A 13,885-nucleotide genomic window follows, 5' to 3' on the forward strand; every position below is an offset into this window, starting at 1 on the left:
ATTTCGTAGGTTATGTGTCAAAAAAAAAATAACTTTATTTTTTTTTGCAGCGCCACCTAGTGGAATTTATCATCGATACTTGGTGAAGAAGAAATTGTTTTTATCATATTGAGCTTGAGGTAATTTTTATTTTATCGACTTAAATTTTTATTTTAAAATAAATTATCTGATTTTAAAGATTTATATTTAAAACAATGACTCATTAAAATTTATTATTTCATTTATAAAAAAATAAATTTAATTATTTGTCATAAAATATTTGAATTGATTATTTCCGCGGTATTGTTATTTATGACCGGATTTTACATTCAATTTTATGACCAATAAAACGGCAAGTACTTTGAAGAAAATAAATAATTATTTAATTAGTCATGCTAAATATATAACTATGATTAATAAATTTCTAATTTTAAAATAAAAATTAAGTTAGCCGACATTTTTAACTCTTTGATTTTTTTTTTAATTATTAAATTAGAACTAAAAAATATTAAAAAAAAATTTAATCAAGTTTTTTACAAATGAAAATTTTTTTTATATTATTTTGTAATAATAATTACCTCGATATTAATTTTAATTGTTAATTCATCAATCAAACCAGTCGCCAAAGTGGGAATTGAAAAAAAAAAAAATATTTCTTCACAATTACAATTTTAATGAAAACAAATTTTCCATGCGTATTTATTGATAATTACAGGATTATAATTAATTAATAATAAATAGAATAATTATTCAAAACCTTGCAGTCGTTTAATCATAATTTTAAACGCACTTATTTCGTTTTTTGTGTGGGAAGTCAATGTTTCCAAACAATCCCGGAAATATTCTGATGTGAAGCAACTTTGTCTGTAATAAATTTAAATAAAAAATATTAAATATTAATATAAATAAATTATAAAAATTTTAATAAAAAATTAAAAGCGGGAATTTTTTAAAATTTCTTCTTGAAATATTTAAAAAAAATCGACAACCTAAATAATAATAATAAATATTAATTAAATAATTACATACGATAATAATAATTAAATAATTATAAATAACAATAATTAAATTACAAAGAAGTGAGTGGAAGATATATTTAACATCATAAATCAAAAACGAAAAAAATTACCTGCAAGTATTATAAACGATAGCTTCTTGGTACAGCGCATGGCACTCTTGACAGACATTATCTAGACTCTCGAACATTTTTTTGTCGTAAAAGCCTTCGCAGCCGATTTCTTCGAACGACCACTGGGATAGTTGATCGTTGTCTGCAGCCCGACAGCTGGATACTGCGACCCAAATAATAATCACCAACTGGATCATCTTTTCGAATATTTTCCTAGAAGAAAACAAAGTGAAGAATGACAGCGTGCGATTAGGGAAAGTTTGAGCCGAAAAAGGTAGAATACTCACTGCATAGCGACCGGAGGTTGAAAGATTTTACAGAAAAGACTTTAAACGTCATGTTCCTCCTGGCGAAGGATTCCCTCTCCAGAGAACAAACTCGTTTGATTACTATTGTTATTATGATAATCGTTAAAATGCCGGTTTGATAATTTAAGGTATGTTTATTTAAAGTTTACACATTTGTTATTTTTAACTTCTATAAATAAATCCGGGTATTTATAAAACAAGGTAATTAAACGAGCAGAAGTCCTTCTGACTTCAGATAATCCTCAGCAGTCCTTCCAAACAGGTATCCCCAGTACAGTCCCATCAAATTTTATAGAATCGACCTGAAGAAATGCCTTTAGTGCAGTCAACGTACACAAGGCCACTTTACTAACTTAAATTATTGACTCCGTACTCAATGTCTAATTGCCAGCGGGAATTCGTTGTAATATACGGGAGTTACTAAATTTATAAATAGAAACTCAAGTATATTTTTAGTCACGGCCCATTCAAACTAATCGAGAAATTGTTATCTACATCTAAACTTGTGTTTTTTTAGTATACTTACGGACTAGACACGGACAAGCTTTTTTTTGACAAAACGTTTTGTTTGTCGAGTTAGAGATTTTTTTTTTATATATTAACCCTCGATGTCTGAACTAACAGTGGAGAAGATACCGAGGTATAGATAATGTAGCCCGGGACTTTATGGCGCCAATAGTTTGTACTACATTTAATTAAACTGTTTTTGTTTTTATGGGTGTTTAATTTTTTTTTTTTTTTTTTTTAAGGATTTTTAAACTTTGATAAAGTTAAATTTCCGTGAATTTTATTTTTTTAGTTTCTTCCCTTCAAAATATAAAAAATTTAACAAAAAAATAAATTAAAAATTTTTTAGAAAAAATTAAATTCAATACTGAAAAAAAATATTTTTATGAAAAATAATTTATTATATATTAGAATATAATTTTGAAGAATGTAATTGTCTTGAATAAAAAGACTTAAATCAAGAAATATTTAATAAAAGCGTATATTAGGGTAGCAAAAATATAAAGATTCAAGAAAATTTTTTTTTCTGTGTATAAAAAAATTAATAAATTATTTATATTAAAAAAAAAAATAATATAATAAATAAAAAAGAATGCATTGAGTAAAATCGGTAAGTAAAATTGAGCATTTAAATTTATTACAAAGTACCGAGATAAATTTGAAGAGACATATATATATATATATATATATATATATATATATATATATATATATATATATATATATATATATATATATATATATATATATATATATATATATATATATATATATATATATATATATATATATATATATATATATATATATATATATATATATATATATATATATGTGTGTGTGTGTGTGTGTGTGTGTGTGTGTGTGTGTGTGTGTGTGTGTGTGTGTGTGTGTGTGTGTGTGTTGGTGAGTATTGGTGAATTAATGTTAACATAAAATGTTTAAGACGACAAATGTAAATGTAAATGGGAGAATGCAGCCTGGCGCCAACGCACACTACTATTAATGTAAAGTGTACTTCAGTTATACTTATTACTGGGCGCCTCGCGGACGATCACGCGTAACGAACGTAGACGGTACCCGCTTTGACACGCGCCCACCCTCCTCCTCCCAGCTTAGCAAAAAATCTCAACTAACGATAACTTACTAATAAAAAATGTATTATGTAGATTATTTATGTTTAACAGTATAAAAATAATGAAATTAAGACAACCCTCATTGGATAAGTTGGGAGCCACGAGCCCGCATCTCCAGCCGACTATTTAAATATTTGTATTCAAATATTTATTACCACTCAGCCGACCGACAATCCTCCTCTGTGGCGTTCCTCTATCTGTCTGTGTTATTAATGGAAAAACTAAATCTTCGAGGAGTATTAATCGAGACAGATATGTTATTATTAATATCTCCGTGACTCCATCTGATCCAGCATCCAGCTAATTTATTTATTTATCTTCTTTTCTTCTATACATATTATCTACATCGTAACCTTTTTATTACGATTTCGAATAATCCCTGGCGCCTCTAAGAGCTACTTGCTAGCCTCTTACTTATTTAACATTTTTATTTTCAATTATTATCAACTCCGGACTCCGGTTTTGTTGTAATAAATCGCAACAGCTTCTATCCTGCCACAGGCGCCAGCCGATTCTCACCAGGAGACTGACTCACTTCCTGCATACAAAACTCTACCTGACAGTTTTATTCTTTACGTGTATGTGGTAAAAAAAATCTAGGTATTTTTTTTCATCAAGCAAAAAAATTTTTATTTATTTAAAAAATTTAATTCATTTTTTTTTACGGGATTATATTAATTAATAAATTTTTCAAAAAAAATAAATTTGCAAAAAATAAATGTTTATTGACCGAAAAAAGTGATAATAATACGCTGATCTTCCTCGTTGAGGTGGACGAACCATCGGGCGTCCCTGGAATGCCGCAACGAGTCTCTGTACCGAGGAATGCAGCACACTCTCAACTTGAGCTGAGCACATGAGTTATTTTTTTTTAGTTTATCTTTTTTTTTTTTTTTTTCTTTCTATTTATTTAGTTACTTGTCCCCTAATTCTTATTTATCTCTGACATTTGTTTTTGTTTTGACAAAGAGAGCCAGCGTCACGTGGGCTCGAGAGGAGAGAGGCCCGCGCTCGGACCAAAAAAGTCAAAAAAACCAGAGATTATTTATTTCGAGTCCGAGTTTCCGAGATTCTCAGTCTGTCTCCTGATTCGGAGATTCTGTTATGTCCGGAATTTTAAAAAACTAAACCGAGTTTTAAAAAAAAATAAAAATGAAAATGAATTGAATAAAATTTAATGACTTCTTGTCAGTCGAAAGGTGGACGACACGACAAACGTCCCTGGAATGTGTCGCTGCTGACGTGATCTTGCACATCTCGTTTTATATTTAAATTATTCAACTCTACAGTAGAACTCTCCTTTGTAATATATATATATATATATATATATCTCTATCTAAATAAATAAAAATACAATCGGATTACAATTAATGCGATTAACCCGAAGCCGTACTTTAGCTACAGCACCCTCGCGGATTACTCAAACTCTAAAAACTCCCACATACGCCAATTACAATTACGCTTACGATTATTGCTGGCTGCATGTACGAGTCAATTCACCTAAAGAGATTCTACTTTTTATTTTTTAGCTTTTTTTTTTTTTTTTTTTTTTTTTTTAGGTTTCGCTTAACATTGACTCGCCCGATTTATAAGCTAATTAATATTGCTCGCGAGTTATGAATGTGTCATTTATCTAAAATATCCGTCATTAAATGGTGAGTCTGCGTAGGGGGACGTTACACTGGCTATAAAATACCCGGTAAGACTCGCTCAGATTCGATAGTTACTGTGAATTTTGTTGTGTTAACATCTACTTTTACTTTTTTTTTTTAAATTCTTAAATAATTTTTTTTTACAACAAAATTTCAAGTAATTATTCTTATTTATTAAATATAGAATTTTAAATAAGACAATATTAATTATTGAAAAAAATTTTAAATATTTTTTTCAAGCATAAAATAATAAAAATTAATAAAAGTCAATATGAATAAAATGTAAGCCAGTAAAGTGTAACATCTGTGACAGAAAGTAAGGGTTTATAAAAGTGAAATCTTGACAACTTATATGTAGATAAATATTAATAAGATTAGCAAGATCGACTTTGTGTAAACTGTAACTGACATTTCGAGGAGATCATTGTTAAGCGATAAAAGTAACTATCAGACTATTAGAATAGCTATTGGGTCTTTTAAAATAGTGTAGATGTACTAGCACGATATTAAAGAGCGAAGAGGGAGGAGTAATTGATTATGAGCCGTAGTTGAGGGGGGAGTTACGAAGGACGTTTCTCGTGGTTGTTACTTATTCAAGTTAATGTATTAAGTCAACTCAGTCGGCAGTCCAAGTCCGAGTGTTGTCGCCGTTGCATTGTTCGCTCTATTGGGTCCAAAAAAATTTTAAAAAAAGAGAAGAAAAAAAAAAGATATTTTTTTTTTTTTTGACAAGTGAGGGTTAAAGTAATTGAGCGTAAAAGTGAGCAAGTAGAGGAGTGGGACAAATAAATATTGTCGTAAGAAATAATAATAATTAGGAGGAGGAAGAGGAGGAATAGATCCGAGTCGAAGATTAAGATTAAGACTAAGAATAAGAAGGAAGAGCAAGAGTAAGAATCTTAGTACGCGCATGGTCTGTCCCGGATCGGATTGCCGAGTGGGGTATTTGGATGGTGATTAGAAGAGTCGGCGCGTTCCTGGCTGCTGGTCAATCGCAACACAATGTCGGGACTACTATACACACTGCTCGGTCTCGCAGCGAGCGCGAGTCTTCATTGTGCGGTCAGGCGCGAAATAAGTCCCTGCACTTGTAGACAGGAAAAGTATTCACCCCCGACGGGGATCGTTACATCCTCCAGCAGTGTCTCCGAGGCCCCGACGATCGTCCCCCAAGGTGTTGCTGTTTTAACCAGTCTTTCCACTCGCACCGCGGGCGATGGGGGAGGGGGAGGGGGCGGTGGTGGTGGTGACTCTAATTCTAATTCTGGTTCTGGTGGTAGTGGTGCTGCTAAGCCTCCCAAGTATGGGGAGAAAATCTCGGTTATGTGTGAAAAAATGGAGTCCTTTGGACAGGTCGCGGACGCCCTACGCGGCAAATTCACCCCCGGCCAGCAGATTGTACTCAAAATATCACACTCACAGCTCAAGGATATCTCCAGGCACGACTTCAAGGAACTACAGATGTCTATTTCGAGGCTCGAGCTCAACTATGATCACCTGAGGTACTTTTTCTTATTTTTTTTTTTTTTTTCGTTTTAATCGCTTGAAAAAATTAATTATTGAATTTTTCTCTTTCAAAAACATTAAAAAAAAAAAAAAAAATTTATTTTGACGTTTAAAAAGAAAAAAAAATTAATTTTACAATTTTTTAAATAAAAAAAAAAAAAAAAAAAAAAAGGAATATTTTATGATTATTTAAATAATAAAAAAAATAAAAAAACACATTTAAATTTATATAAAATTTTAGCATACTTCTTAAAGCACGTGGTAAAATGAATTTTTTTCTGTGGACTGAGTGTGTCTTTAAACTAAAACTAAAAATAAAAAAAAAAGTGTACTATCGCGTCGTAATCGGGTTTGAAAAATTCCACGACCCGGGTCAACAGTTGTTGGACAAGAAGAAGCAGAAGAGAAGAAGAAGAACGTGGTGAATATAATAGTTCTCGAGAAGTTTAATTATTGAATCGATAAAATAATAAAAGGGTGAGCACGTGGGTTTACTATTGTCTGACCAAATCAGAGCGTAACTACTTGTCACGCGATCCGATAAAGTTGTTTTACAGAAAACAGGCGGAATAACAAATACCAATGTAATAAATAAAATAAGAAGCTAAAAAACGACGAAATGCACATGGCGGGTGACCCGTGATAGCTTTTAATGCCACACCGAGTTGAGATTGATCGATAATTTCTCACAAGTGGGAATTCATGAGGGAGATAACAACAAAGGCGCCAGAAGTGTCGAAACAAAATTATTTTTACTCCTACTATTTTATTATTTTTAAGGTAATCGGTGATTCATTCTCGATACCAGTTTATTGTCAACTTTTCCTCGAGGTGAACATTATGACATTGCGTTGGTTAGAGAAGAATAAATAATTCGTATGATCATCGCTCGCATCATCCGAGATGCGAGTTTTAATAAGTAAATAAATAAATACGAGATAACTCCGGAGTTGTATTGACCTCCTTGGCGGAGAGGAGCAATGTGAAATATTTAATCGTCTGTGCTCGTGTGTATCCTTTCCGTTTATCACTCTGAGTAATTGAATAATAAATTGCATCGACCTGGTATATTATAATATTTTATTAACTTTGTAATTAATTATTAATAACCCCTCTCGATAATGACGGCTTTAGATTGCTTAAATTGTTGCTTATCGGAGATTCATTTTTTTTTAAATTAAATTAAATTAAATTTAATAGTTTTTAAGTATTAAAGTTTATTTTTGGTTTTTATTAATTTCACGTGGGTGTCGATTATCGATTAGGCGATTTTAATTATCGAGTAAATGTAATTTCTTTTATTTTTAGTTGAAACTTTCTTTCAATGGCTTATAAAAATTTAATGATCTAATTAATTAAATTGAAAGTAATTTTTGAGGTGTGCAAAAATTTATCGATAATTTTTTAATTAAAAAAATGATTTTGTTTTTAATTAATTTGAAAAAATTTTTTTAGTAATAAAATTTATAAAATTAATTTTCAGTAATATAGACGGAGAAGTATTTGCTGGTTTAAGTAGAACAATGTATTTAAATTTAGCAGACAATGAAATCCCATCGATACCACGACATATATTGTCGCACTTACCTCTGCTGATAACACTAGATCTCAGTAGGAATCGGATAACTCGGATCGATGTCAATGACTTCAAGGTATATAAATATTATTATTATAAATTTAATATCATTATTTTATTTAGCAGTATATATACCTCTAACTAAATAAATAAGCAAGCTCTTTATTTGTTTACGATAGAGTAATCTCAGACTGAGAAAAATTGATAAACATATTTTTCTTTCCTACAAAATAAAAGTTAATATTATTATTATTATTATTATTATAAAAAAATAAATAAATGTCTGAAGCTATTACATTATCCGTAAATAAAATAACAATCCGAGTATGTCAATGAGCAAGTGGTTTTATTTAATGAAAGCTAATGATGAATGTAGTTGTTTGTAATTATTTTTACACGTGACCAAACATCATCACGCTACAGCCATGTGCTCAATAGAATTATCTTATATTCATTATTTTATTTTATTTTATTTTTTTTTTTTTTTTTTTTTTATCGGCGTGTTTACAATTTTTCTCAATCACGCTGCATTTATTTATTTAGTTTGTTACTTAAGATATTTATTTATATATCAAGTTTACTGGTAACTCAGTTTTCATTTTCGTTTACAGTACAACCCGTCATTGCAGCAATTATTGTTAGCTGGTAATCCAATAACTGAAATGATACCTGGATCGTTACCACCCAGAATAAATAAATTACATGTTGGAAGAAATCATTTACGTACATTAAATCGTACACTTTGGTAAGTTTTATATTAAAAAAAAAATTATTTTAAATATTTATCACAATACATTTTTTTTTTTTTTTCTAAAAACAATAATTTATTTAATTTCATTATTAAAAAAGATCTTTGTCAATTTTTTTATATCTTTGAAATTTTAAACAGAATATTGATATAAAATTAGAAAATACAAAATTTTGAAAATTATTTTTAAATACGGTAAAATTGACCAATAATATTGATAATAATAATTTAGGAAAATAATAGTGACCTTGTAAATAAATAAAACCGGAAGAAATGTTAATCAAATAAAAATTTTAATAAAATAATTGTCAGCGACGTACGTCATTTAAGAAACAATTAATCATTTATCTTCTCCTGAATCATCAGTATGATATTTTCCTAAAATAAATATAGTAACATATATCCGCGTATTTTTAGAATTAATAAAAATTCCAAATAAATCTAGAGCAGTGAATTCCGTAAAAACAAAAATATAAATAACTTTAATAATCATTCCCAATCTATTTTTTTTTTTTTTTTTTTTTTTTTCAGTGATCTAAATCAATTGGAATGGTTGTTTATAAATTCCAACGAGCTAACGTCTCTCGACGGGGAATTACCCACGTCAGGCCATAACTTACGCATGTTACACGCCATGGAAAATAAATTGACTCATCTACCGCCGGAATTTCGTCAACTACATCGGCTAGAAATGTTATTCCTTCAACACAACAAAATACGTAGCCTAGATGGTACGCTTCAAAAAGCGTCAAACCTTAAATACTTGGAGCTATCTTACAACGAGCTACAAGAAGTAAGAACTAAGTCAGTAATATTTCCTCCGAAATTAGGATACCTAAATAAATTCCTCAAGTAATTTATTATTTAATTATATTATTAAATAAATTATTCATATTTTAAATATTCATTTCAACCAATTACCCACGACATTATTATAAAGATCGACGTCCGGTTTCTTAAATAACAAATTACACCACTAATTTCGCCTCAATCTTAATCTTACAGCTCACGGCTGAGGACTTTGTCGAGGCCGAGCTCCTTGAGGACCTTGAACTGGGTCACAATTCCCTAAAGTCCCTCGGAGGCGACACTAACGGCAACGGGGACGGAAACGGCAGTAAAAGCGCTCTTTGGCCCCTCAGGTCTCTCAAGAGTCTCAATTTGACGCACAATGAGCTCACCGAATTCTCCTTTGTCTCGCTTCGCGGGCTCAAGGAACTCCGTCTTATTGATCTCTCCAGCAACCAAATCGCGCGCGTTTATCGGGGTCCTATTGAAGTAAGTCACTTTTAACAATTTTTTTTCTTCTTCTAATTAATAAATATAATTATTTTAATGAAATATTTATATTTATATTTATTACAGAACTTGGTTGACGAAGACGGAGAAGAAATACCTGGCGCGAGTATTCAAGAGCTTCGCTTACAAAATAACAAACTTCAAACTTTGGAAGATTCATTGTTTGTCGGAATGCGAGAATTGCAAAGATTAAATTTAAGTCATAATGCTTTAGGTCCTACTATTGGCTCACAAAAATTCCGTGGGCTTGAAAATTTACGTAATTTAGATTTGTCACACAATAAACTTACAACTCTTGACGATATTTCTGAAGTAAGTTGTAATTTTATAATTTATTTAAAATAAAATTTTAAATAATTTATTTAAAAAATAATTTAATTTTCAGGCAAGATTGCCAGCCCTTGAAGAATTAATAGCGTCACATAACAGACTAGTAACTTTATCAGACCGAGACTTCCGTGGTTTTCCAATTCTCTGCTCCGCGGACCTAACAATGAACGCTATTCGGTCGTTAACCGCGGAATTGGTCGCAAATACGCGTTGTACAGTCCACGGTGTTCCTGATATTCTACGAATATATCTCCAAGGTAACCTATTTATTTATTTATTTATCAATTTCATAATAACCGTATGGAATGTAGTAAATAGTAAAAAAAAAAAAAAAAAAAAAAAAAAAAAAAAAAAATAAACTTTAGACATTGTTTGCAAGAGATTAGACGACACCGTAGATTAATTAGCTTGCTACTTTGTTTAGTCTGGGATTGTATGTTGACAATTTGTTAGTCATGTGTAATAAATCTGTTACTCTGTTTCATTAGACAACCCGGTGCTGTGCGACGCAGCATTAGTGGACCTGACGGTCGCACTGGAGGTAAACTACGCAAAGGTGTACGGAACGGCCAAGCAATGTCCCACTACAGTGGAAACCCCCGTTACCGAGGCGACGTCTTTTGTACCGATCCAGCCCTCCTCAGATTTATTTTACGCCCCGGCGATCGCCGTTGCCGATACCTCCGCTAATATTTCATTTGCTGCGACACTCGAGCAATAATTAGTTGTAAACAATTTATAATAATAATAATAATAATAATAATAATAATAATAATAATAATAATAATAATAATAATAATAATAATGTTAATATTGATATTAATAATAATGATAATAATATTGAAAATAACAGCTAAACAAACTAAAAGGTTAACAGATAATAAGTGTCCCGTGATAAAAAATAGATTAAAGATTTAAAAATTTTTTTTTTCACAACTGAGTCACTGAAAAATGATTAGATTAAATTGAGTTTGTTTTTTTGAATAAAAATAATTCGTAATATTTTTGAGAACCCGCGGATAAATTCGTATTACTAATATTTAGAATTTATTAATTATTATTAATAATAAATATTTAATAAACTAATTATTTGCTTTAGTTTAAATAAGGTTTATTAACAATGACTATTGAGATTAATATCGTTGATCATAAATAGTAATATATTATTGTTAAAACCACGTAATTAAATTGTCTTAAGACTTGAGACTCTAGATTAACTTAAACTAATAAATAAATAAATAAATAAATTAATTAATTAATTATTATCATCATTTAATTGTAGGCATTGTATGCATTGTAAATAGTTTTCATTAATATTGTTCTTTAACTACGAGACCAAACATTTTAAATTAGCTGCCATTTTAATAAATATAAATCCATTTAAAAGTATGAGCTGATTATTAATATAACTATTATATAGATTTTAAATTTATTCATTAATTTAGTTTATAATCAATCAGTATATTATTTTATCAATTATTATTATTATTAATATAATTGTAATGAAAATTTAAATAAATATAATATTTTTTGACTTACAAATTGTTATAATAAAATAAAAATTCAATAAACAACAATTATTATTAAGTTATTTACGGTTTTTTATCGGTAAATACTTTGAATTTAATTTACTATTAATTTAACTTCTAATATAATTAAACTTATCGTTATTATTGTTATTTAAACGATTATTATTATTAATATTATATACAGGGGTCAATAAAGTGAATAAAATTTGTTAAATTGTACTACTTACTCGTGGCATTTACAAATGACTAATTCGATGTGGGCGACTCATTGACCTATCATTTGACTTTTGCCAATCGACTATTCTTATTGACGCATATATTAACATCCATATATATATATATATATATATATATATATATATATATATATATATATATATATATATATATATATATATAGATACAATAATATATGTTTTTTTATAACATTAAACCATAAATAATTTTTCTGATTTAAGAATAAAATAAAACTAGCATAAATAATTAAAGTTTTGCTTAGTTAAATTCCACTGTACTTTTTTAATCGATTTTATCATACGACTATCCCGGAAACAAAATTTTTCTTATTCTCTTAATAACAGATAATCTTAAAGAAAATCATAAAAATTATTACGACTTAAAACTAACCAGAAAAAACTAGATAAATGCAATTACTAATTGATTTTCAATTGAGACAAATTCAATTTACAGATGACGGCATCAATTTAAAACAAACCAATTGATTTTTTCTATTTAATAATAGATTATATTAAATTAATTATACTAAACTGCGGATAAAAATATATACACTAAAAAATGCTACTTTCATTAATAATAAACCTTAACTTTATTTTTATTTTTATCAAGAAAAAAATACTTTTTTTATTTATTACTTACAGTGGCCTTGTACACGAAAGATCTTGCTAATAAATCAGTTAAGTAATAATTGGAGAGTAATAACTACTCAGGGATTCAAGTAATGCTCCACAAACAGATGACGTAATTTTGGAACTAATTTTTTTATATCCTCGGTCTCGTAATCCTTGGTGAAATCCAAGTTCAGATACTCCAAGTGTTTGTTGTCTAGCTCCGGTACTATTGACTCAACTAAAAAATTATATTAATACAATAACAATTAAACAAATTAATAAAAATAAAATTACCTTTCCAGACAATATTCTTATAATTAACTAGCTGAATATAATAATAATCCTTTTTGGGATTTTCCTTCTGGAAATAAGTTATCTTCACACGATCATGATCCTCGAGAATTTCAACCGTGAAATGTACATTTAATTTCTCTTTATACATCCAAATAGCTTTTTTTAGAGCCTCATAATTTTTTATTTTTTCATTTTTTAATATTTCAAGATCTAAATTAAAAAAAAAAAATTATCCATTAGAATTATAACAATTAAATGGAAGTTGAAATTATAAAAAAATAATTTACCAGTTTCTAAATCAATTAATTCAAGTGTCAGTTCTTCTTTTTTATTTTTCTCAAGCGCGATTTCTTCTTTCAGCTGATCAATTGATTTATTGTTATTGTTAATTTTTTTCTGGAAAACTTTTTGCTCGAGGTCCCATTCCTGCAATTGGCGCTCTAGGTCTTTACTCTGGTGCTGGAGTTGATTGATAGTTTCATGGTTTGTTTTTATTTTGTTTTTTATTGCTGGAAATAAATTTTGCAACATAAATAATTTGTTTAAAAAAAAAAAAAATTTTTTTAACAAATTAATTACAATAAAAAAAATGTCTCTAAAAATTTTCATATTAATTTTATATTAAATTTACCTTTTTGTTTATTGACATACTGAGTTATTAATGTTTGTGCTTTAGTCCGAGATTCAACCATCATTTCAGATAACCTCTGAAACATCAAGTCCTCATTTTCACGAGACATAAGAATACTTTCAATATCTGTCATTTCAAACTCGTTTGATTCCATTTTTATTAATTAATTTATTAAATAAACCGAGTATAAAATTTATTATTTTAATAACGTTTAGCAAAAGCCGAAAACATAAATATAAATCATAAACACAAAAAAACTAACGTATTTTTTTTTGAATGTGTCAATTTTAACGACAAAAATATCTCTAGTCCAGTTACTTTTTTTTCGCTAGAACTAGAAATAGAAACCGACCGCAGCGCGCCTAGCGCGGGAATATTTAAAAATACAATAATTATTGACAGATTTAAAATAA

At 28.9% G+C, this 13,885-nt stretch overlaps 3 protein-coding genes across 4 annotated transcripts; 1 reads left to right on the forward strand and 2 right to left on the reverse strand.

Moving 5' to 3' along the window:
- Positions 1-631: 631 nt before the first annotated feature.
- LOC141533696 (crustacean hyperglycemic hormone-like) lies at positions 632-12,593 on the reverse strand. 2 transcript variants are annotated; one of them, XM_074252722.1, is made up of 4 exons: positions 12,576-12,593; positions 1,396-1,497; positions 1,109-1,321; positions 632-843 (listed from the first exon to the last, which is right to left on the reverse strand). In XM_074252722.1, the coding sequence occupies exons 2-4, from the start codon at positions 1,398-1,400 to the stop codon at positions 726-728; spliced, it is 336 nt and encodes a 111-aa protein (XP_074108823.1). In that variant the 5' UTR covers positions 1,401-1,497; positions 12,576-12,593; the 3' UTR covers positions 632-725. The 2 variants fall into 2 exon arrangements, with proteins under 2 accessions (XP_074108823.1, XP_074108816.1); XM_074252715.1 differs by lacking the exon at positions 12,576-12,593 and having other exon boundaries at positions 1,396-2,207.
- On the forward strand, positions 4,975-11,704 carry Ltl (leucine-rich repeat-containing larval translucida). Its single transcript, XM_074252625.1, has 8 exons — positions 4,975-6,213; positions 7,701-7,869; positions 8,405-8,538; positions 9,073-9,334; positions 9,547-9,819; positions 9,907-10,152; positions 10,226-10,427; positions 10,659-11,704. The coding sequence occupies exons 1-8, from the start codon at positions 5,714-5,716 to the stop codon at positions 10,889-10,891; spliced, it is 2,019 nt and encodes a 672-aa protein (XP_074108726.1). The 5' UTR covers positions 4,975-5,713; the 3' UTR covers positions 10,892-11,704.
- On the reverse strand, positions 12,502-13,747 carry LOC141533681 (uncharacterized). Its single transcript, XM_074252692.1, has 4 exons — positions 13,473-13,747; positions 13,129-13,350; positions 12,842-13,051; positions 12,502-12,785 (listed from the first exon to the last, which is right to left on the reverse strand). Exons 1-4 carry the CDS (start codon positions 13,624-13,626, stop codon positions 12,643-12,645), a joined length of 729 nt encoding a protein of 242 aa, XP_074108793.1. The 5' UTR covers positions 13,627-13,747; the 3' UTR covers positions 12,502-12,642.
- Positions 13,748-13,885: the final 138 nt, after the last annotated feature.

The sequence above is a fragment of the Cotesia typhae genome, unplaced genomic scaffold (genome assembly GCF_013202065.1).
Source record: "Cotesia typhae breed Kobodo isofemale line unplaced genomic scaffold, CoteBio_Ctyphae contig_123, whole genome shotgun sequence".
NCBI classification, from domain to species: Eukaryota; Metazoa; Arthropoda; class Insecta; order Hymenoptera; family Braconidae; genus Cotesia; species Cotesia typhae.

Coding starts and splice junctions, on each gene's coding strand:
- LOC141533681 (XM_074252692.1), bottom strand. CDS start 13,626: ATGGAATCAAACGAGTTTGAAATGACAGATATTGAAAGTATTCTTATG. Junction 13,351..13,472: donor GTATGTCAATAAACAAAAAG/GTAAATTTAATA, acceptor ATTTATTTCCAG/CAATAAAAAACAAAATAAAA. Junction 13,052..13,128: donor ATTAATTGATTTAGAAACTG/GTAAATTATTTT, acceptor TTTTTAATTTAG/ATCTTGAAATATTAAAAAAT.
- Ltl (XM_074252625.1), top strand. CDS start 5,714: ATGTCGGGACTACTATACACACTGCTCGGTCTCGCAGCGAGCGCGAGT. Junction 6,214..7,700: donor CTCAACTATGATCACCTGAG/GTACTTTTTCTT, acceptor ATTAATTTTCAG/TAATATAGACGGAGAAGTAT. Junction 10,428..10,658: donor TCTACGAATATATCTCCAAG/GTAACCTATTTA, acceptor CTGTTTCATTAG/ACAACCCGGTGCTGTGCGAC.
- LOC141533696 (XM_074252722.1), bottom strand. Junction 844..1,108: donor ATCGTTTATAATACTTGCAG/GTAATTTTTTTC, acceptor AATTTATTACAG/ACAAAGTTGCTTCACATCAG.